The sequence below is a fragment of the Cryptomeria japonica genome, chromosome 4 (assembly GCF_030272615.1).
Source record: "Cryptomeria japonica chromosome 4, Sugi_1.0, whole genome shotgun sequence".
In the NCBI taxonomy this organism is placed as follows: domain Eukaryota; kingdom Viridiplantae; phylum Streptophyta; class Pinopsida; order Cupressales; family Cupressaceae; genus Cryptomeria; species Cryptomeria japonica.
Window position 1 is genome coordinate 298,933,273 of NC_081408.1, and position 24,721 is coordinate 298,957,993.

At 36.6% G+C, this 24,721-nt stretch overlaps 1 protein-coding gene across 2 annotated transcripts; it reads left to right on the top strand.

Annotated features, from left to right (window-relative positions):
* The first annotated feature begins 659 nt into the window (after positions 1 to 659).
* LOC131063968 (uncharacterized) lies at positions 660 to 9,786 on the top strand. Of its 2 annotated transcripts, XM_057998088.2 has the most exons (7): positions 663 to 742; positions 1,284 to 1,512; positions 6,379 to 6,666; positions 6,870 to 7,043; positions 7,146 to 7,252; positions 8,171 to 8,529; positions 8,707 to 9,786. In XM_057998088.2, exons 2-7 carry the CDS (start codon positions 1,291 to 1,293, stop codon positions 9,567 to 9,569), a joined length of 2,013 nt encoding a protein of 670 aa, XP_057854071.1. In that variant the 5' UTR covers positions 663 to 742; positions 1,284 to 1,290; the 3' UTR covers positions 9,570 to 9,786. The 2 variants fall into 2 exon arrangements, with proteins under 2 accessions (XP_057853993.1, XP_057854071.1); XM_057998010.2 differs by having other exon boundaries at positions 660 to 1,512.
* The last annotated feature ends 14,935 nt before the right edge of the window (positions 9,787 to 24,721 follow it).

Here is a 24,721-nt window from a genome sequence, read left to right on the forward strand (position 1 = left end):
TTTAATATAAAAAACACACACATCACTACTTTCAACCAAGTAAGTAAACAAATTTGGTAAAGAATTGAACGGTTGTACTTCAATTGGTAAGGACAATGATACATTCCTTGATTATGATATCCACTAAGGTTCAAATTCCATGGAGATGAGATTAGGTTTGGTTGACTCCTAGTTGACTTCAATGGTATACATGTATTTACTTGTAATAATGATGATTTCTAGTTTAAATGCTGCTCCCTCTATTTATAAACCAACAATTATAGTCCGCTGTTAAAAACAAAAATACTAATATCTATATAATCCAATTATTTCTATAATTTTCTTTTATAAAAACACATATTAAATATTTAAAAATGAAAAGTTTGGATTCAGTATTGTAGCTGTCATCCAATGGCGTATTACATCGTCAGCCATTAACCTTAGAAGGTGGGGACAAGTCATCTACACATATTTTTAAAAAATCTATTATTTATTTATTTCACAGCAAAAGTTAAAATACAGCCGTGAGGCAGACGCTAAAGGACAAGAGGACAAATGATTCATGTCATACATTCATGCATATACATACATACATACATGTATGATTGAAACAGCTTGACATGACGTCAAGCTCCACGTAGCTATATATATATACAAGGAGGCAAGATCAAAACAGAACAGGACGACAGCTAATCCGACGCTGAAGAAGCGGCAGAACATCTTAAATTTGTACTCTCCGAACATCCATCGACGAGTTATTCGTGTATTTCTATAATCTTCTCTATCCATTGCTGTTTTTCTGAGATTTCAATGCCACTAAATCTATGAAAACTGGCTTAAAATTGACTTAGGAATTTATTACAGACAAGATTGAATGCTGAGGCATTGTAGGAGATAGTTTAAAAGATTGATGTTTTGAGGGGCTTGTAAGGAATTCGATACCAGTGTGAATTGGATTTTAGTACTTTGAGTGGATTGGATAGGAATGCACGTACAAAATTGAGTTCAAGATGTCGTAGGAACTTAGTGAGTAGAAGTTCAAGTCTGAGGAGTTGTAGGAATTGGGTGTAAGTTTAAAGTTGAACTGTGAAGAAGGATGTTGTAGGAATCCCGTATGCTCAACTCTGAATCTGGAAGGCAGGTGCTTTGGGAATTGGGTAGAAAAATATGAATTTAGAGGGCTTGTTGGATTTGGGTTTCAGTAAACTTGAATTTTGAAGGTCTTAGCTTTAGGAATTATAGTTAAAGAAGAAATTCATTTGGACAGCAGGGGAGAAATAAATCTATACATTTTACACTTGCAGTGATATTATGGTCCAAGGAAGATTTTCTGAGGAACTGAGGAGTAACAGGGCTATTAAGAGAGGAGATTGTCTCGGGCATGACGTTTATTTAGGCGGAATTGGATTTGGGTTTACGGAGGAGGGTTTTTCTAGGAGTAAGAATTTGGATCCCGCTATGAAAGCAGAGATGGATGACAGTGTTCCTGGAGGTCGCTCTTTAAGTTGCAAGCGACCTAAATATCATCAGCAGGTAATTTTGCTTTGTTGTTTAGAATGTAGATTGGTGATTGTAATGTTTGTGAAGTTAACTTTGAATTCTAACTCTTTGAATTAATCAATGATTGTTAGTTATATCTTTTTTCTATCGGAAGGCTATGACGTTTGTTGCGATGAATGATATGGAATATTGGTTTTTTATCAGATCATACACGGTCTTGATTATATTAAAAAAGGAGTTTTCTTGCATTGGGAACCTTGGGTTCAAATTGTTTTTTTCCTTTTTGATGGATCGTAAGGTTTCTGTTCTGTGGTTTTTGTATGTTTTGGTGATTTTCATCTTCCCGTTTTGGAGGGAAAGAACAATTAGGCAATGGCCCTGGACGGTTCTGCTCTACTTTTGTCATCCGGTGCTATAGAGAATATGTTGTAGCAGTTTGCAGTAGAAAGGATTCCATTCAAGATAAAATTTTCAGCTTTCTGCGACAGTTTTCCAGTGTTCTGCATTCAAAATTACACTGTGCAGTGCTATCAGAAAGAATTCTGCAGGTGACGGAAACATCTAGTCCCCCTCTTGTAGGATTACACAAACAGGAAAAATTGGAGCCAAAGCCCCTTTCACTTAGACCAAATCCTCTAAATATAATTAATGTGCTGACAAACCTGTTTAGTTTCCCAAGGGTACCTACAATTGCTTGTGTTGAAGTTCATGTTAGTATCTTAGTATGTCATTAAAAACAGATAATGTTCAAGTACTTTTGAATTTTGTATATATCAACTTTCACTTCTTGCTTTACTGAAGCACGGGTTTACTTGTTTTTTCATTTTATAATGCTCGTGTTGAAGTTTATTTTAGTATCTTAGTGGCTCATTATGAAACAGTTAATCTATACCTATTTCAGTAATTTAGTATAAGTTTATAACAAACATCCAATCCTTGGCTTTGTTATAGCAGGGATTCATTAGTTTCCTGCATTTAATAATTGTTTGTGTAAAAGTTTATTTTTGTATTTTCATGTCTGATTGGAAAAAAGATAATGTAGATCTATTTTCTGAATTTTGTATTTGACTACAGCGAGTTCTAGTGTTCTTATGACAGGGTTTATTTTTTTCTTGCATTTTGATGTTGTCTACTTTGTTTTGGTTGGAGCTTTCTCGAGAATTATTTACATTTTGTTGAAATATGATCCTACGGTTGCTATGAATGATGAATTCTGAAATGCTGTTAATGTCTACGGGACTTTAGCATTTGTTTTTGTTTCCTCTCACCAAAATAGGGTTAATTATGGCCCTGGCCAGAAAAGAAAGAGATTTTACATTGCATGCCATTAGTTGCTGGTATCTGTATTTTAGATTAAGCTACTGGGAACAAAAATACCACACAATTAGAAATCCATGGCCTGTTTTCTTCTTATACCAAACTAAGAACATCAAAGGATACAAATGAGCGAGAAAGACCTAATGATGGTCCTCGACTAAATACTGTTAATATTTGCAAACGCCTAGATCAATCAAAGCAGGACATACTTTGTTGCTGGCATGATCAGAAGAGTGTGCAAAAACACAGCTGCAGCAAAAGTGTGGCCAGCAATCAAGCCACACATTTCCCTCTCAGAGTCGGCAGATAAATTGTTTCCAGCCAGGGAAACAGATAACCTTTTGCAGACAGGAAAGCAATTGTCACTGCTGTTGTAGTTTTGTGTTCCAAGTGTTCCCCCAAGATTGCCTAAATACCCAAATTTCATTGTCATCCTCTTTAGGAAATGCGATTGATGAAATAGGAGCGATTGCTTGATTTAGTGGGCACTGTTTAGATCCCTTAGGGGTTTCCGTGATGTTTTTTAATATTTCTCAAGTTCAACTTTTATGCAGACAGTATTATCTGTCATACTGTCCAAGATAAAACAGATTAGCCAAAAGAATAAAAGCTACCAACAATTGTTGTACTCAAAATTTTAGAGAATTATGCAATCACATAACAGCAAGAATTCTATCACTTAAGCTCTGTTTTGTGAATCTATTTCTGGTTCCGTTGTATCAGGAACTGTACCAACAACCTTCCCTTGGTCAAGCACCAGATGGTTGTACATATTTGATTCATCTGTCGTTGCAGATGAAGGTTACTCCAATTACAGTCCATATTTTGTAGGTGCTCAGTATTGTGGAAACCCAGCACAGGTAGATATATGTCTTCCCCCTGAACGTTCTATGCTATTGGATTCATGAGTATATATTTTTGTGCTATAAGAAAAACTACTTATAATTATTTCTTCTAATATTTTTTTGGATGAATAAAGATTCCCTTGGTTCATTTTGAAGAAATCAGTGGTTAATCTGTGTGAGTGTGACTTACTGAAGTGCTTGAGATGGTCTATCATATGCATTGTGCATTAAATCATTATTTTGCTTTTGTGTGCCTGTGTCTTATTCTGTTAAACAGATTAATCTTTTGCTGAAAGTCTCTTTGTTGAAGCCTAAATAGATAGCATCAAGATTCAACTCCACTACTGCATGTCTGTGTGTGATTTCAAAGCTAATAATCTACTAGTTATGTAGTGATTGTTTGGAATTCGAATTGTTGTGGTTTTCCCTCCATTTTATCACTGGATTTGCAGAACAGTCCCACTGCATATTGCAGCTTGATTGCAGATATTTTTTGAATCAGAACTGCAGCGTTTACATGTAATAAGTTCATTATTAGTTTCCTGAAACACGGTTTTCCCTTTAGCAATTTTCTTCAAGATCGCTTCCAGGACAGCAGGGTCTTCTTAGTGGTGTCAGAGCACTTTCTTGGCTTGTAGGAGAATCTCCAACAATGATTTAGTTTTTCATAGAATTGGCAAGGCTATCAACAATCATTAATGAATATTAAAAAATATGGTAACATTTAATAGTTTTCTAAAGACCTATCCTTTTTAAATATGCCTGTCTTTATGAAGAAAATCAAATGAACTGGCTGCTGCAATTTGAAAAAAATGATGAGAAGACTAAGAGCAAGGATAGAAATCATTCAATCTATTATCCTGTCAGCATGAAGTTCAAAATAAAGATTGTAGATGAAAGGTTGCTATATCCTTTTGGTCAATGACTTCTTACAAGGCTTTTGTTGGAGAGGTCCTTGTAAAGAGGCTCCAATAAAGAACAGTGCTTTAATGGAAATTACTAATTAGGATTCCACATGAAAGACATTTTCACCACAATTTTGGAACTTATTTTGTTTGAATATATGGAAGTTACTGAGACTTTTCTTGATGTTGGATGGCCAGGTTTGAAGTAGTAAGCAAACTTGTTGACACAAAATTGCTTGCAAATCATAACATAGGGTTTTAAGAGTGAAAATACATGTAATATTGCTCTTCTTTGGCTTTCCTTTTGCTCAATACTAAACTTCTTTTTTCCATGGCTATCTAAATTTTTTTTCTTTTGAAACCAGCAGTGTTACAGTGAACGGGACTAGTGATGTAAATCTTTAATGAATGCAACGGACATTATACTTTTAATCAATTCAAATGCTACAGCTTCTGTATAGTTTCTCCATAGAGAGCATAAATTCAAGCCTTGCTAGTGAATGCTGTGGTTAACATTTTAGGTGTTACGTCTACTATAATATACAACACTAAAGAAAGATTCAATGTTGCAATTATGATAATCAAATTGCTGAGATAGTCTATCTCTAGGAGGCAGTGCTCACCAAGAGTAAAACATTCTCAAGAAAATGTTGAAAGCAGAAGGTTGCCAGTATCCAGCTCTACAATTGGGAGAGACACAAGATCTTGTAGCACCCAAAATTGAAAGGCACGGGGACCAATCAACTTTAGAGGGGCAGATTTGAAATGAACTTGCAGCCTCAGGAAGAAAAAATAGAATATTTGTCTAGGATAAGAGCAATTGATTAATAAAAAGTGGCACTTCATTGCAGCTAGGACAAGAGCCACTAGGTTAAGCATAATGTCATAAGTAGCATGCACTCACAAAAGACAAGTCAAAATCAGTTAGCATTTAGTCTGCTTTCAAGTCATACATTCAAGGACAACCAGCATTTTGTTAGGATTCCATTCATGCTGTTGAATAGCAGATTGAAGGTGATTGATTAATCTTGGAAGATAGCTGCAATCAAACTTACTTGTCTTGCCCAACCTTCTGAGCTATACGAGAGGTAATCAGAATCATTTCTTATACTCCATTTTTTGATGATTAAGATTCCCCTGTTTCTCTTGGGAGAAATCGTTTGATTCTCTGTGTATGAGTAGCTCAGGTGGTTTTGTGGTACATGCTGTACCATAAATCAGATTTTTAAATTTGCATGCCTCTTTTTATTATGTTATGCAAATTAATACATTGGCTGAATATCACTTTGCTGAAGCTGAAATCGATACCACAAAGATTCAGCTACACCATTGTATGTCTGTCTGCATGCAGTTTCTGCTTTAATCATCCCAGTGTTTCAGTGATTGCATATTATATCACTTGATTTTTTTATCTAGCCTGCTGTGTAGTGCAGCTTGACTGCTAATATATCCAGAATTTGATCAATGGTGTTTACCTGCAATATATTTGATATTTGTTTGCTTAAAAAAGGCTTTTCTTAAGCAATTTTTTCAAGTTCAATTCGATAACAGCAGGGCCATTTCAAGTACAAATGATTCATCTGTATCAACCAATTTGATACCCCCAATAACTTCCATCACCCAAAAAACTCAAAAATATATTAGGAAAATGGAGCATTTGAAGCCAACAAAAAGCAGTCCCTAAAATGAAGCAACAAGATACAACAGTTTCAAAGAGCAGGACCTCAAATTTGTGTCTTTTTCTCATGAGCCTTTGCGTGTTGTAGGATTTATTAAGTAATTCATATTGTTGTTTTGTTTGGTGTTCACACTTTATTTTATTCTGAGTGCAGCAGCAGTGGAGTCCAGTAACAAGCACTGAATTCACTCAATGTCTTTCATTCAATCCACTGGCTGAGCCAAGCCCATTGGGTTTAACACTGAAAAAAACCCCTTCCTTTCTGGACCTCATTGAAATGAAGCTTTCCGAAGGTGATAGGGCAGTTCCTGCAGCTGCAAATAACCTGCATCAGGATGCATGGGAAAATAAGGATGAAAATACTATAGCAGTGCAGTCTGCTACGGACAAGCTGAAGGCCTCAAACTTCCCAGCATCACTTTTGAAAATTGGTTCATGGGAGGTAATTTCAAAACCAACAATTGCTATTATATTATGTATCAAAATTGTTAAGATTCATGAGTCGAGCATTGAAAATGCAATTGTTTCCTTGTTTTAAGTCAACAATTTTTTTTTCTAGTAACTTCTAAAACTTATTAAAAGGTTCTAAATTATTCAATGGATTTGGCAACTGCTTCTTACTACTGACTCAGGATTATTTTGCAGCGTATCTCAAGATATGAAGGTGATTTAGTGGCAAAGTGCTATTATGCCAAACGCAAGCTTGTTTGGGAAGTACTTGAGGGCGGTTTAAAGAGCAAGATAGAGATTCAATGGTCGGATATCACTTCTTTGAAGGCTAGCTATCCAGACAATAGACCTGGCACTTTAGAGATTGAAGTAATCATTTCTTTTATTTTATGTTTTGGAATGATGTAGTGCTAGAGTGTAGTCAAATTTCTTGTTTCTAAGATTGACTTCCCTTCTTTCAATCTCATACAGATTTCCAGGGCTCCGATGTTCTGCAGGGAGACTAATCCGCAGCCAAGGAAGCACACCCTCTGGCAGCCTACTTCTGACTTTACAGGAGGGCAAGCATCTATATGCAGGTCAGTAGTTGGTATTTTTATTTTATGTACTTGATTGGGCTAGCATATTGAAACATAGTTATATCCATGGTTCAAAAACCTTGGACTTTGCAAAAACTTGGCAGGCCAATATTTTGACTTGGGACTCAGGATTTGGCATAAACTTGGAATATTAAAAGAATGCAAAAATTAATAAAATAAACTTGAATAACATGTGAAATACTGCTAAAAAGCATAAGAAAAGAATTGTTCAAATCACAGCCATGGAAAAATATTTGAAAAAATGGATTATTAAAAAGAAATTCTGCTTGCTTGAGAGTTTAGGGATAGTACTTGGCAAAAACATGGCAAAAAACTTACAAAAACTTCACAAGTGCTCGCCAAAAACTTAGCAGACAAGTGTTAGGTAAGTAACTCATTGAGCATTTTTGGATTGCAGGTTACTCACAGGTTTTTTAAACCATGCTTATATCTGCTTCCTTTCTTTCTTACATACATAATATAACTATTCTGTAAACTACTAAATACATTATTAATTCTTTGATGAGATAGCCATTCTAGAGATCTGATTAAAATACTCATTTAGTTTTGGATAATATGCAATAATATATTTTTTTTTAAACATTAGCTAATTGCAGTAAAGATTGGTACAGCTCTATCTTTGATATTAGTGACTTAAATCCAGCTGTGTTGCAGCTCCCTAAGGATAAAGTCCACGTTATATGTTGTATTTCATAGGTTTCACAACGACAAGTATATTGAAACGTTGTTCATTTTTATGGTTTTACACTTCATTCCAAATAATGTTTTGAAGATTTCAAGTAATAAAGAGTAAGCTGTTATTGTCTCCACATGGTTTAATTGAACTGGAATTGATGCTGGTGATTCTTCTTTGTAGTATGCTAGACTAATATTCAAATCTATTGTTGTCTACTGCAGAAGACATATATTGCAGTTCAATCAAGGAATACTTGAGAAACATTTTGAGAAGCTTATACAATGTGATCATCGACTAAACTTGTTAAGTAAGGAAGGAATCATGACCAAGGATTCACCCTATTTTGATTCCAGTGATACGATATTTCAAGCTCAGGAGGAACACAATTGTTACGGGGTCCTACAAGAGCATAAATCTCATTTGATTCCACATATAGATCATTTAAATTACCTGCCACCTTTCTCAAGTCTTTCGGATAGAGCAACTATGGTCCCAATGCTGGTACCAAAAGTTGAATCTGTTGAAGCAGACAGCAGGGTTTTGGAGGCTGTTCCCCAGGAAAGACCTTCACCGAGCTCAGGTACTAATAATATTCTTTTGTTGTTCTCTATTCAATTAGCGGGCTTGTTGAATTTGTCTTCAAGTAAAACAAGTCAATCAAAAGTCCGTTGGAGAAGTTAGTTCTTGCACTTCCAAATATGCATATGCATTTCATCTTTCTTAATCTAAATGATAAAACTACATTTTGTAAATTCAGTAATGGACCTGTGTGCAATTGACGAAAGTGGAACCAGTGATAGTGATGATCTACACATAAATACAAGACAGTGGGAGCAACTGAGATTTACGGCACCTTTTGGGGGTTTACAAAATCAAGGTTCTGGTTCCCTTTCATCAGTAATGGACCTGCGTGCAATTGACGAAAGCGGAACCAGTGATAGTGATGATCTACACATAAATACTAGACAGTGGGAGCAACTGAGATTTATGGCACCTTTTGGGGGTTTACAAAATCAAGGTTCTGGTTCCCTTTCATCAAAATCCATGCGCACACTAGCTAATCAAATAAGGTCTTGCTTTCCAAAGCATGATTGTTCACATAATCTGCTTCCAGCTGGAGAAGATACTTGTCAAGCAAACAAAAAGATTCTTTATGATATTGCACAACATTTGCTAAGTGATTCACTTGTATCATTGACTTCTGATGATCAAAAGGCTATGACAAACGTCAATTCTACGTCTTCTCCAGTCCAGAAAGATATCTCTGCAGCAAATCGATTTCCCATTAATGCTAAAAGTATTGAAAGCTCACAGGTGGGTTATGGTTTGGGGAGGCTAGAGAAAGGAGAAGTTGATGGCAACGTCTGTCAGACAAATGATGATACAACCATTGCACTTTTGAATAGGGGCATCAGAACTGGTTCTCATTCAAATCGAATTGATGATGGCCATATGTATTGCCAACAAGCAACAGGGATATCCAGGCAGGAGTCACTAGGGGATTTGTTTGTGAATGTTCCTGGAGACGCATCTCTTTCTCCACTTTTTGTTGACTGTTCTGATGAAATCATGGGAAGGGATGAGCAATCTGGAGAAATCAGATGGAATCATTTTAGATAAAATAGCCATTTCGCATTATGATATATGTAGTAATAGATCAGCGGGGTCAATGTATTTGTTCATCTTGTAGGCCAGATATTAGTTTATATAATTGCAGGGTTAAAAAATTCTCCAGATGAGTGCCATCAGCATCATGTAGATAGTTTCATCACGGGAATGCCAAATATTGCTTTGAGATTACACAAAATAAATGCATGGTCTGAAAATTTTCCATTGATTTATTTGTAATCCATGTTTTAGTGTATTTATATAGCTCAATCACGAGTGTATTTATGTTAGGGAACCGTTGGTGTTGCTAGAAGTAAATTTTCATTAAGTCCTAATAAGTACTGTCTGAGATTAGTATCTTTTATGAATTTTATTACAGATAAGACTTTAATATTAGTGTATAGTAGTGCCTTTACTAGAAGACCAATGTGTTGGACAAAGATCTTCAGAATGTTTTCCATAAGCTAAGTGTTGTTCCTTGAGATTATTGACAGAGGTTCAGTTATTAACTAGTATACTTATTTTTAGAAAAATTAATGTTAAAAACATCCATAGATATCATTATTAAGATAATTAAATAACAAATCAAATCTAATTTTTGCTTTTTAAAAACAAATCAAATCCGATTTCTGCTTTATAATGGTGGGTCTACTTTTTGTTTTTCTTACACAGATTGTGCTGAGCTCCTATATGTTAGGACTGGTAATTATTGTCCCCCTCTTCCTTGTTCATCCATGACTAGTTCTTCAAAGTGCAAAGTTTGATAAATTTTGGCTGAGTTTTTAAGCCTTAAGTGCCTTGGGTTGGCCTTGGTTCTTGTTACCCTTTTCTTTTGCTTACAGCTCAAATCAAGTTGAGCTTATCGCCACTAGTTTTAAAAGAGAAAAATGTGAGGTGCATTTAATTTTGGTTTTCCCTACATTGCATTCAGGTGTATAAACATAAGAATCAAGAAGCTTTTATTTTCAGTAATGGACTGTTGCATTTATACAAATGTATACAATATTGAAAAGATTACACAAAATTGCTGAAAAGAAGTCTTTATTGATTCAAAGTTAAAATCTATCTCACACAAGCCGTGAGATTTAGCTTGTCTCATATGCATAAAATGCAATATACACAAGAATGGGTTGGAAAGAAATATAAGATACATATATAGGAAGGGAGACTGGTTATTGCCTGAAGGCTGGTTTGGGTCTCCCGTTTGTGAAATTTTCAGCTCTTGTTTGCTTGTCTTGTGTCTTCTGTAGCTTTCAATCTTCATATCCTGCATCCAAAGGAATTGCAATGGTTAGAGCTGAGCTCTAAGCAATAAACAGTCTCTAATCCTATATACATATCCACCCACTAATGTATAAACTGTCTTTTACATGTATCAGGCAAGCTAAAAGTCACTCCTGACAAGCGAAAAGAGAGAAGGAAATGATCATGCATCTTAAAATATTTTATTTCTAATCTGTTTGTTTCATATGCAGCTACAGGTGCAGCCATAACTTAAATTGGAATGAGTGGAGTGAAATGTGGCTCCCACAAGGGTTGAGCCCAGCTTATCAAAAGATAGGCAATATGAACAACATGAAATCTATATTGCATTTTACAGATTTTTGCAAAATTCATGACATATGAATGCAAGTGTGAATAATGGAGTGCTGCATATTTGATTCAGAAAATGAAAAAAAATGCACTGTTTGCAAGAATATCAAGATCAAGGAATAGCAAATGTAGAACCTTTATTGTGCTTTTAACAAATTCAGAAAATCTGTCATTTCAAATGGAGTTATAACAAAATCAAACTTATTTCCTCAAATAAAAATCTTCAAGTATGGTACTGGAAATAAAGTTGCAATAGCATGTAATGGCGGTCAACCCAGAAAATGTAAAAGCAGCTGTCTTTTTAGGCCACGCCTAGATTAAAGAAATATCAAATTTTCAGATGGCCGCACCAAAGACACAGGTAGCAAGGCATCATGGTTGGCAGCTTACAAGGGTTCATTTCCCACGTTCCTGCAAGGATCCTGCATTCCCCTGAAGTAGCCAAGGCCGTGACTACAAAGGAGATATTGTCAATATTTGAGTCTCACCGGGTTTTGCTAGAAGAAGCTGTTATGGAGATACATGAGATACAAAAGATTGAGCAAGAAAAAAATAGAGGATTTCCCAAGATATTGCCTCCAAGAATTCTGTAATGCGTGCCTTTTCAAGAAAATTGAGAGACACTCAACAGGTTTTAGACCAAACCCTAGAAGATTATGGGAGTTACGAGAAAGATAAGGAGCCATTCGAAGAAGCAAGGTTAGCCGCGGCCTGTAAACACATGCTCAGAATAACAGAAAAACATGAAATCCTCTATAACAGGTTCGCAGAATTGAATACACAATGGAATTCTAGTTTCTAAAGAATATATCACAAGAAAATCATCAAGGAAGTGTTTAGAAGTCGCGCCATAAGCTGGAAAAAAACTTCAAAATGAGTGAGAAATTCCAGATTTAAATACAGTAGAAACAATAATAAAACTTAAAATGGCGGCCATGACAGAATGAAGAACCGAACCTTGGAAACAGAATGCAGTAAAGAACATATTCGTGCACATAGAAGGCTCCATGAAACCTGTCAACAACACTCCTTCCAGCGAAATTTCCAGATGGCCACTAAGGTTTCCAACAATATGACGGCACTTCTCCAAGAAGCCTTCGAAATAAAGTGAGAATGAATGTCTTTACATTCATTTTAGGGTTCAAACCCTAAAAGTTTGATGAAACTTGGCCTTGCTTTATTAAAAGCTTTATTCATCCTATTATAGCCACCACTTTAAGTTCTTTTTTTTTTACAAGCTTAGGTTTTTTTTTTAATTTTTGCATTTTAAGTCAAAATTGTAAATCTTTATAAAAGTGATTTATTAATCATTTTTAATAAATGATATTATTTAAATGCAAATTAGTGCTTTAATGCAAGTTGAAGTCATTTAAATGTAAAGACCTAGTCAAGTGGTGGAGCATCAAATATGGAGATGTGGCGAAATGTTCATGCCAAGTGGAAAGACTTTATCAAAGAGGTTATGAATTGCTGGATTGGGGGAGATTTTGGGGAAACTTCTTTAAGTCTTTTTAAGAAGACATCTTGGAGTTAATTTGAGTTATCATCATATGTATTCATGAGGAGAAGAGTTTCATACAGATGGGATACCTTTTTAAGTCTTTTGAGTCATCTTTTGAGAGATTTCTGTTTTCAAAGTAAAAAAGGAGACTTTTCTTTGATTTTGAATAGGTTGTTGATAAGTTTGAGGTCCTTCTTTTTAGGCCTTTTACTAAATTCGACCCCTTTATTCAGGATTCAGTTCCTCTTTTCTCGGGTTTTTGGTGGGAGATTGAGCCTACTTATTCTCTTCCTTATTTTCTTTTGGAGGAGGATTCAAAATTTGGGAGTAAGTGAAAAAGAAGACTGTGTACTTTCTGGAGAAAGTGTGCTATTTCGTTCCAAGTATTGTATCAGATTTTGGGGTATGCATTATCAGAGCCTTTGAGAGCTTTTATACAGTATTTTCGATCCATTTTTGGGGTCACATTTGTATGCAGATGGGTGATTGATTTTTCTTTTCTGTGTTTCTTATCTGAAACCTTTTAAGTTTGTCTCATTTTGGCATCTTTGTGACTAAGATTTCTCTTCACAGGTCAGGGATTGAATAAATTTCTAAATATATTTATTGCGATTAATGTCCTTTAAATATTATTCTGATTACTGATCTTCCTTTGAAATATTTATGTGTCGAGGGTTTTATCAGATATTGTATCATTATATGAGTAGCTATAGGTTCAATCTGTGTGAAGGGATGTGTTGCCCCATTTAACTTTTGGTGTATCACCTTTTTTTTAATGATTATTGAGTTCTTAAGAGTTTATGTTAATCTTTCCCTTTTCCCTCCATTTAGTTACAGTATAAAGTTTTTTAGGTGCTATATCACATAGGAACCGACCTATAATCCGGAGGTTCAGTCTAGTTATAGGTTACCCACGCTTTTGATTGATCCCATGTTCTTCAGAGATCTTGAGTGTTTAGGTGCTTGAGAAAGGGTTGCAATTTCTGGAGTTAACAGTTTTGGCATGCCCAGTGGGACACTTGCCTTAGTTTTAAAGGAGTTTACTGCTGCTGTTTTGATGTGCAGACAGCAGGGTGTTAATTTTTGGTGTTCAAAGGATTTTTAATCTGCATATCTGGCGACTCTGTAGGTTAGAAAAAATTGCAGATCAGTGTTGTTCATGAGAAAAATACAGACTAGAAGCTCCAATACATTTGAATATCTGCAATTGGAGACAACACAAAGATGTGGAAGAACTCTTGTTAGAACAAAGCCAAATAAGAGTACACAGCGGTCTCAGCCTGATATTAGTGTTTATCGAAGGAGAAATCATTCAAGAGAAAATAGTATCAGGTATTCAACAAGTCCTACTATTCGAACTAAGCCTGTTGAACCTGAGGCTTTTATTGTTTTCACTAATACAACAGTTCCAGTCAGCAGCAATTTCATTTTCAGCCTCCATTAATGGCAGTACCAAGAGCTTTTGCGTTCGTACCCTTTGATCAAGGGAGTCCATTGAATCTTGCACAACATGACGATATTCCTTTAGCAGCCCTCAAAGGACTACCAGATTTTACTGGAGATGGTTAAACTATAGCCTTTGAACATGTTAGAGATATAGCGTCCCTCTGTAATGTTCATCATGTGACACAAGAAAATGTAGCAGTCAGATTATTGGCAGCTTTGTTTAAAGGAAAAACATTAGAATGGTTTAGAAGTTTGCCTGTAGCTTCAATCAATACATGGGACCAACTGGGTGACATTTTCACCAAGTTTTTTGATGATAAATTTGATCATCTATCACTTGTTGAACAGCTAACAACTATCAAGAGGGCTCCACAAGAGCAAATGATAGACTTCAACACACGTTTTCAGAAAACATGGCACAGAATACCTGTTGTCGTAAGGCCAAGTGCTGATCATGCTTTCTTGTACTATTTGAAAAGTTTGAACAATGATATATCGGTTATGATTCAGTCAATGGGAGGTACTTCATTACCTCAAGCATTTGCAATAGCAGTAAGGGTGAAGAATAGCCTTATACAGGCTGGTAAGATTGCTCCCAGGCCCCTGATGCCAATTTTTCCAAATATACAACCTAATATGCCTTTACAGGTTCCAGCTTTCAATCCATTGCCGGTTGTTTCAGGCCAAGTGATGACAGTTGCAAGTCCTTCACAGGAGCTACAAGAAATAAAGAACAGCCAGCAAAAGATCGAGAGTTTGATGCAAACTTTCGGAAATGAGCTGGTAAATTTAAAAAAACAGCAATATCAACCAAGCCAGCCATTTCAAGCACAGAATGTAGTTGCAAATCAAGGTTATCAGCAACAAAATCAAGGATAGTTCCAAAATAGACAAAATTATCAGGGATATAATGCTGGAAATAAACAAAATGTCAATCAAAGGCCATATAAACCTTACAATCCAACACCCCTCAATGCTGTTAGGCTTATTTATGATATTGTACCTACTCAAAATAATTTAGCAATAGATTGCGAGTGGTGTTTTCCATGCAACCAGCCTCACAATCAAGCTACATGTTCCAACGGTGTTATCAATCAAGCACTTATGGTTCAAAACGTTGCAAGTTCACAACCAGATACATCTACTGATGTACCTGAGCAGCAACGAGATGCACATCCCAATGAGACCGCATTCTTAAATTGGCAGAATGAAGAGTTCTGTGGTGTGAATGGTGATCCAACAATTGCAACTTACACCCGAGCAAAGAAAAGAGCTCTAGAAGCAGATCAAGTAACTGGTAAAGATAAAGAACCTGCAACTGCGGGACCATCACTCACAAAAAATCCTCACAAGGAAGCAGATCCGGCCGCTGCTAAGGTACACCAAAAGGTACATTCAACTATGCCTTACAACATTGTTGACAACATGAAAAGAATGAACGTGTCAATAACTATGTGGGATTCCCTGTCCATTCTTGGACAAGCTGAAATGTTGAAGAAGGTGTTGAATGGTGAAGGTATACAAGAGCAAGTTGTTGGTGATCGTGAAAAGGTAGTAATGACAAATGTCGAGCAAAAGAATGATGTAAACAAGTCAAATACCACATTTGAAGGTAAGAACGTGAGACCCCCTCCCTTATATGTTTCATTAATCATTGGAAAAAACCTAGTACATAACTGTATGGTGGATAGTGGGGCTACTTGTTTTGTAATGCCTAAGCAAGTAGCGGATCAGCTAGGTTTACAATATGACCCTGTAGAAAAAGGAGTGGTTCAATTGGATGGTACGTCCATTCATTCTATAGGCCTGATTAAGGACGCTTGTTTGACCTTACATGCTTGTCCTAATTTCTCCATCTTCCAGGATATTTATGTTATTAATTTACCCCCATATTTTGGTCTATGTCTGTCACGGGATTTCACTGCAAAAATAGGGGGATACCTTTCATCCGATTGGTCTCATATGTTGTTCCGTACCAGATATGGTACTAAGGTTACCATTAAGTCTAAAACACTTGCAAAGGACATTATTGAACCATATGCTCCTTGTACGATTAATGCAAATTGTCTTGTGTTAGAAGAAGGAGATGTCTTCCCTAGCTTTGAAGCTAAGACCCAAACCGAAGATACTCCTGATATCCTTTTAGATGAGTGGGCGGCAGAGAATACCTTGGAAACAGAATGCAGACCTATTTTAGATGTTGGTATGGGCAACTACATGTTTCAAGAGGCTGGTTTAGTTATGCCAAATTTGGTGAAATTGATAGAGGCCGATTCTAATCAGCACAATGAAGTCTGGCATATGTTTTTTGACGGTTCAAGGAGAAAACGAGGGGCTGGTGGAGGTGCAATGTTGGTCTCGCCTAAAGGTGAAAAGTATTATGCTGCTTTCAGGTTCAGTTTCTCATGCACAACTAACACAGCAGAGTACGAAGGCCTTATTCAAGGATTGGAATGGGCAAGGAAGCGTGGTATCAAGTGTTTGAAGGTGCATGGTGACAGTGAGTTGGTAGTAAATCAAGTCCGAGGCTTGAACGCTATTAAAAATGATGTTCTCAAGTCTTATAGACACAGAATTTGGGACCTTCTTGAAGATTTTGACGCTTTTAATATACTTGCCATCCCAAGACACAAAAACCAACATGCAGATAGGTTAGCAGCCGTGGGAGCCCAGTACGACATTCCAAACAGCATTAAAACAAGTTGTGACCAGCAGCACATTAAGATTGTTATCAGACCTTCAGTACCTGACAACAATGTCAATTGGCAAGTTTTCAAAAATGATGAACAAATATTGCAGTTTTTGTTTGAAGAGGATGTTTTTGCTAGTTCAAACCAGTAGAGATATAATGAGCAATATGGAGATCAAGTGCTGCAATTGAAGAATAATAAATTGCCTAAGGGATTAGTCACTTTGGAAAGTGCTTTCAATTCGGATGACCAAGTTAAATCAAGTAAAGCTAACCTGCTGGTACAATATAATCAATATGAAGACTTGGAAATTGCACCTGAAAAAAACCTCAAGATAGGTAAAATAAATTTTGCTAAAGAGAAACAGTCTTTTCTTCATCTATTCCAAGAGTTCAGCGATATCTTTGCATGGGAATATAGGGATCTGAAAAGTTTTGACCCACAGCTCGCTCAGCATACCATAGAGCTGGAGCCAACAGCCAAGCCTGTTAGACAGAAACAAAGGCCCATTAATCCCAGGTTGGAGCCTTTGATGCAAAAGGAGGTTTTTAGGCTCATAGAAAGCAAAATAATTTTTCCCATTAAACACACTAGTTGGGTTGCCAATCTAGTTCTTGTAAGAATGAAGAACGGATGGTTAAGGCTGTGTGTGGATTTCAGAGACTTGAATAGAGTTTCACTGAAAGATAGGCACCCACTCCCATCAATGGAACAGATTTTGCAATATGTATCGGGAGCTGAACGATTTTCCTTGCAAGATGGATATTCTGGGTATAACCAGATTTTGGTGAAGGAAGAAGACCAATTCAAGACAACATTTACTACAAAATGGGGTACAATGGAGTACAAAAGAATGTCGTTTGGATTGTCTAACGCGGGAGCAACATTTCAGAAGGCGATGGAAATGGCCTTCAGTAATTTAATGTACAAGTTTGTTTTGGTATACCTTGATGATATTACCGTCTACTCCAAGAAGGTGACAGATCATATTGACCATCTGAAGCAGATTTTTGAGCGCTGCTGGGAGTTTGGTATTTCATTGAATCCCAAGAAGTGTATTTTTCCTGTCCATGAGGGTAAGCTACTTGGTTATGTGGTATCAAAAGAAGGAATCACAGTGGACCTTGAACGGGTTGCAACAATTTTGGAATTGCCCTTACCTCAACATAAAAAAGGGCTTCAGAGTTTCATTGGCCGAATTGATTTTGTTAGAAGATTTATGCCTAACATTGCAGCATTGCTTAAGCCACTAACAGCTATGCTCAAGAAAAACATTGTTTTTACTTGGACTAAAGAGGCAAAAAATAGTTTTCAGGACATGAAAGAAGCTCTAGCAGCAGCTCCCGTATTGGTAAATCTTGATTTCAGTAGAGGTTTTATTCTTTACGCATATGGAGGACTTGAAATCATTTCTGCTATGCTAGTACAACAGAACTTAGAAGAACTAGAACAGCCAATCGCTTTTTTTAGTAAAGGTCTTGAAGACTATGAACAAAGGTATACTTTTGTCGAAAGACACGCGCTTGCTGTTATTAAAAGTCTTAAAAAATTCATACATTTGCTGTCACATAGCAAGGTGTTTTTGTGAGTAGTTCATCCAAGTGTTAAGGAATTTTTATTAAGGACTTGAATGAAAAGCGGGCTGGCTGGATAACAAAGGTAATAGAGTATGATGTTGAAATTCAAGTGACTAAATTAGTTAGGGGTAAAGGGCTTTGTGAGCAGCTGAGTGATGAAGAAGCTTTAAAGGCTAATGAATAGGCAGAGACAGTTTTGGTACTACAAATGCCAGAAAATGGTGGTAACACTGCAAGCTGGTCAAAAGAGATGGCTCATTTCCTTAGAACTAGTGAATGCCCAGCTGGTCTAGATAAGGCAAAAAGAAGATACTATAGGCTGCAATCTATTCCTTATGTGTTATTTAGAAAAGATCATAATGGAGTGCTTTTAAGATGTATTGATGAGAATCAGGTGGAGAAAATCCTTTCTGAGTTTCATGATGGTTTCACTGGAGGTCATTTTTCAGCTAGGACTACTGCATGGAAAGTGATGCGGGCTGGTTATTACTGGCCTACATTGTTTAGAGACTCCCATGCATGGACTAGAAAGTGTGTCAAGTGCGCCATGTTTGCAGGAAAAGAGAGATTACCAGCAATGCCCCTATGTCCAGTTCAAGTGGAACAACCCTTTATGAGATGGGGAGTTGACTTCATAGGCGCCATATATCCACCCTCTAGTGCTGGACATAAGTGGATTTTGACGGCAGCCGACTATTTCACAAGATGGACAGAAGCAATTGCCTTGAAGGAAGCTAATGAGATTGCTGTCCTAAACTTTTATGAAGACATTGTGACCAGGTTCGGTATACCAGATTCTTTTATTTCAGATAATGCATTGGCATTCGTTGGTTTAAGGGTTACTGATTGGGCTTTGAAAAATGGAATATACCTGAGTACTTCTAACTACTACCCTCAGGGTAATGGTTTAGCAGAATCCTCAAATAAGAACCTAATCAGAATAATCAAACAAACATTACAGGATAATCAAAGGGATTGGCACTCTAAACTAAAAACTACATTGTGGATTGATCGGATAACCCCAAAGCAAGCTATTGGGAATTCGCCCTATGTTCTAGTATATGGCAAAGAGGCATGGTTACCTATCTCTATAGAATTGCCTACGCTGGATATGGCAAGTTAGCTGATGTTATTTGAAGAAGGGGAACCTATGGAATAAGGTATTCTCAGTTAATGGAGTTAGAAGAAACCAGGAGTAAAGCGATGTAGCAGATGGAGTGTCATTAGCTACAAATAAAATGGTTTTTTGATAAGAAGGCAACTCCAAAGCTGTTCAAGGAAGGGGACCTGGTTTTACGATGGGATGTGCTTAAAAGCAAACCTGCTCATCATTCGAAATTTGATCATATGTGGAGTGGACCGTTCATGATTACAGAATGCAAGGAGCACAATGTGTATCAATTATCAAATCTGGAAGGGAATGTGCTACCAATACCAGTCAATGGTATACACCTCCAACATTGTTTTGAGGTATGATCAATTAGCCTTGTCTTGTATATATTAGGTTAGGTTTCATGCTTATAATAAATGCATTTGCATACTAGTTTAGTTTTCCCTAAGTGCTATCCAAGCATATCAGTTTTCTTTGTTTTTTTTCCCTAGGTAGTTTTCCTGTTTTCCTTCGGTCCTAGGAATGCATATTTTTCAGACTCCGTGCCCAATGGATGGCAAAGGCAATTGGTTAAACGTTTAGCAGGCAAACATCTAGCAGAGGTCGCCAGAAATGTTACCCTTTTCTTTTGCTTACAGCTCAAATCAAGTTGAGCTTATCGCCACTAGTTTTAAAAGAGAAAAATGTGAGGTGCATTTAATTTTGGTTTTCCCTACATTGCATTCAAGTGTATAAACATAAGAATCAAGAAGCTTTTATTTTCAGTAATGGACTGTTGCATTTGTACAAATGTATACAATATTGAAAAGATTACACAAAATTGCTGAAAAGAAGTCTTTATTGATTCAAAGTTAAAATCTATCTCACACAAGCCGTGAGATTTAGCTTGTCTCATATGCATAAAATGCAATATACACAAGAATGGGTTGGAAAGAAATATAAGATACATATATAGGAAGGGAGACTGGTTATTGCCTGAAGGCTGGTTTGGGTCTCCCGTTTGTGAAATTTTCAGCTCTTGTTTGCTTGTCTTGTGTCTTCTGCAGCTTTCAATCTTCATATCCTGCATCCAAAGGAATTGCAATGGTTAGAGCTGAGCTCTAAGCAATAAACAGTCTCTAATCCTATATACATATCCACCCACTAATGTATAAACTATCTTTTACATGTATCAGGCAAGCTAAAAGTCACTCCTGACAAGCGAAAAGAGAGAAGGAAATGATCATGCATCTTAAAATATTTTATTTCTAATCTGTTTGTTTCATATGCAGCTACAGGTGCAACCATAACTTAAATCGGAATGAGTGGAGTGAAATGTGGCTCCCACAAGGGTTGAGCCCAGCTTATCAAAAGATAGGCAATATGAACAACATGAAATCTATATTGCATTTTACAGATTTTTGCAAAATTCATGACATATGAATGCAAGTGTGAATAATGGAGTGTTGCATATTTGATTCAGAAAATGAAAAAAAATGCACTGTTTGCAAGAATATCAAGATCGAGGAATAGCAAATGTAGAACCTTTATTGTGCTTTTAACAGATTTAGAAAATCTGTCATTTCAAATGGAGTTATAACAAAATCAAACTTATTTCCTCAAAAAAAAAATCTTCAAGTATGGTACTGGAAATAAAGTTGCAATAGCATGTAATGGCGGTCAACCCAGAAAATGTAAAAGCAGCTGTCTTTTTAGGCCACGCCTAGATTAAAGAAATATCAAATTTCCAGATGGCCGCACCAAAGACACAGGTAGCAAGGCATCATGGTTGGCAGCTTACAAGGGTTCATTTCCCACGTTCCTTGAGGGATCCTGCATTTCCCCTGAAGCAGCCAAGGCCGTGACTACAAAGGAGATATTGTCAATATTTGAGTCTCACCGGGTTCTGCTAGAAGAAGCTGTTATGGAGACATGAGATACAAAAGATTGAGCAAGAAAAAAACAGAGGATTTCCCAAGATATTGCCTCCAAGAATTCTGCAATGCATGCCTTTTCAAGAAAATTGAGAGACGCTCAACAGGTTTTAGACCAAACCCTAGAAGATTATGGGAGTTACAAGAAAGAAAAGGAGCCATTCGAAGAAGCAAGGTTAGCCGCGGCCTGTAAACACATGCTCAGAATAACAGAAAAATGTGAAATCCTCTATAACAGGTTCGCATAATTGAATACACAATGGAATTCTAGTTTCTAAAGAATATATCACAAGAAAATCATCAAGGAAGTGTTTAGAAGTCGCGCCATAAGCTGGAAAAAAGCTTCAAAATGAGTTAGAAATTTCAGATTTAAATACAGTAGAAACAATAATAAAACTTAAAATGGTGGCCATGACAGAATGAAGAACCGAACCTTGGAAACAGAATGCAGTAAAGAACATATTCGTGCACACAGAAGGCTCCATGAAACCTGTCAACAACACTCCTTCCAGCGAAATTTCCAGATGGCTGCTAAGGTTTCCAACAATATGACAACGCTTCTCCAAGAAGCCTTCGAAATAAAGTGAGAATGAATGTCTTTACATTCATTTTAGGGTTCAAACCCTAAAAGTTCGATGAAACTTGGCCTTGCTTTATTAAAAGCTTTATTCATCCTATTATAGCCGCCACTTTAAGTTCTTTTTTTTTTACAAGCTTAGGTTTTTTTTTTAATTTTTGCATTTTAAGTCAAAATTGTAAATCTTTATAAAAGTGATTTATTAATCATTTTTAATAAATGATATTATTTAAATGCAAATTAGTGCTTTAATGCAAGTTGAAGTCATTTAAATGTAAAGACCTAGTCAAGTGGTGGAGCATCAAATACGGAGATGTGGCGAAATGTTCATGCCAAGTGGAAAGACTTTATCAAAGAGGTTATGAATTGCTGGATTGGGGGAGATTTTGGGGAAACTTCTTTAAGTCTTTTTAAGAAGACATCTTGGAGTTAATTTGAGTTATCATCATATGTATTCATGAGGAGAAGAGTTTCATACAGATGGGATACCTTTTTAAGTCTTTTGAGTCATCTTTTGAGAGATTTCTGTTTTCAAAGTAAAAAAGGAGACTTTTCTTTGATTTTGAATAGGTTGTTGATAAGTTTGAGGTCCTCCTTTTTAGGCCTTTTACTAAATTCGACCCCTTTATTTAGGGTTCAGTTCCTCTTTTCTTGGGTTTTTGGTGGGAGATTGAGCCTACTTATTCTCTTCCTTATTTTCTTTTGGAGGAGGATGCAAAATTTGGGAGTAAGTGAAAAAGAAGACTTTGTACTTTCTGGAGAAAGTGTGCTATTTCATTCCCCAAGTATTGTATCAGATTTTGGGGTATGCATTATCAGAGCCTTTGAGAGCTTTTATACAGCATTTTCAATCTATTTATGGGGTCACATTTGTATGCAGATGGGTGATTGATTTTTCTTTTCTGTGTTTCTTATCTGAAACCTTTTAAGTTTGTCTCATTTTGGTATCTTTGTGACTAAGATTTCTCTTCATAGGTCAGGGATTGAATAAATTTCTAAATATATTTATTGTGATTAATGTCCTTTAAATATAATTCTGATTACTGATCTTCCTTCGAAATATTTATGTGTCGAGGGTTTTATCAGATATTGTATCATTATATGAGTAGCTGTAGGTTCAATTTGTGTGAAGGGATGTGTTGCCCCATTTAACTTTTGGTGTATCACCTTTTTTTTAATGATTATTGAGTTCTTAAGAATTTATGTTAATCTTTCCCTTTTCCCTCCATTTAGTTATAGTATAAAGATTTTTAGGTGCTATATCACATAGGAACCGACCTATAATCCGGAGGTTCAGTCTAATTATAGGTTACCCACGCTTTTGACTGATCCCATGTTCTTCAGAGATCTTGAGTGTTTAGGTGCTTGAGAAAGGGTTGCAATTTCTAGAGTTAACAGTTCTATTTGGTTGTTAACTTGTCCTGTTGGTTTCATCTCTTGGGAGGTCCTTTTTATGGGTTTATATTCGTATTTTGACCGGCCCCTTCATACGTTCCCTAGGATGCTTGTACCAATTGGTTATGTTTATCCCTAGGACCTAATTCTATTTTCTGGAATTCAAATTGGATGACTGCTCAACCCTTTATCATGTTTCAATTTCCCCATGTGGTCAAAATATGCCTTGAAAAGGTACCCCGCTTCCCCGTATTTCTCTATCATGTTTCAAATGTTGCACTGTCGGGGTGTGGGTTAAAGTTTAATAGCGCAAGGAATGGGACCTACAACCCTACTCTATTGAAAAATGTTCTTTGTATTGCCACGCGGGTGTGCGGGGAAGAAACAAGCGGAGGATACATTGGCCCTGCAATCCTGCGAAATGATAGCATGTTGCCATGACAAATGCATGGGTATGCAGGAGAAGTAAGGGAAGAGGCTCAACTAGATATTAACCCCGCATTACCGTGGAGATTGCAAAGCAGAAGAGGCACTTTGTGGGTATACGGGGCTGAAGAGAAATTGTGTAGGGTGGTCCCTACCAATTGATTTGGCATGAATAGAGATTGAGGAGGTGTCTTGTTTCGATTTCTATGCCACGCTAGATAGGTCACATGAGTTGTTCGTTGTTTTATGGCGCCATGTGGATAGAGGAATGCTGATGAAGATAGTCAAAATCCTTTGACTTTGCCAAATATGGAAGAGGATAAGATATGAAGGAAATGGCATACAAAAAACGTCGGCACCGTGATAAGTTGAGATTTTAAATATTATAAGTCCCAGCAAGTCGCCTGTAGAAGATCGTCTCTAGATAGGACAACCAAAAGATCTCATGTGAGGGATTGAGATTGGTGGCATGAAAAGTTGCATGGGTACGGGAAATAGATTGTTTTGGAAGAAAGAAATGAACTGACGGTTAGGTGACTATGCAGGATAGTCTTCAATTCTTTGAAAAGACATAAGAGCAGAAAAGATACTTTGTATGCATGATACTAGAAGTTTGGTTATATTTAGAACCCTTGATTTTAGAAGCATTGAATTTTTTCTTAAGTTGGTGACTAATGCATCGGTCAAGCAGTGCTATAAAAACTTCCCTCTATGCTTATCTGAGAATAATTTCAGTAATGAAGTGCCTATATGGAGAGATGGACTGTGTGTTTACAAGGTGTAAATTCTATGACACTAGGTGCAGGATACTTCAGTGAACTGCCTTGTAGCTAAAGGGATATTGAAAATTCAAAAGGTAGCTAAAGAGATATTGAAAGGCAGTCTCAGTTGTAGGAGGCCTTCCAAGAGCTACCTATCATCATCCCTTCATCATC

Coding starts and splice junctions, on each gene's coding strand:
- LOC131063968 (XM_057998010.2), top strand. CDS start 1,291: ATGGTCCAAGGAAGATTTTCTGAGGAACTGAGGAGTAACAGGGCTATT. Junction 1,513..6,378: donor GACCTAAATATCATCAGCAG/GTAATTTTGCTT, acceptor TTCTGAGTGCAG/CAGCAGTGGAGTCCAGTAAC. Junction 7,044..7,145: donor CTGGCACTTTAGAGATTGAA/GTAATCATTTCT, acceptor AATCTCATACAG/ATTTCCAGGGCTCCGATGTT.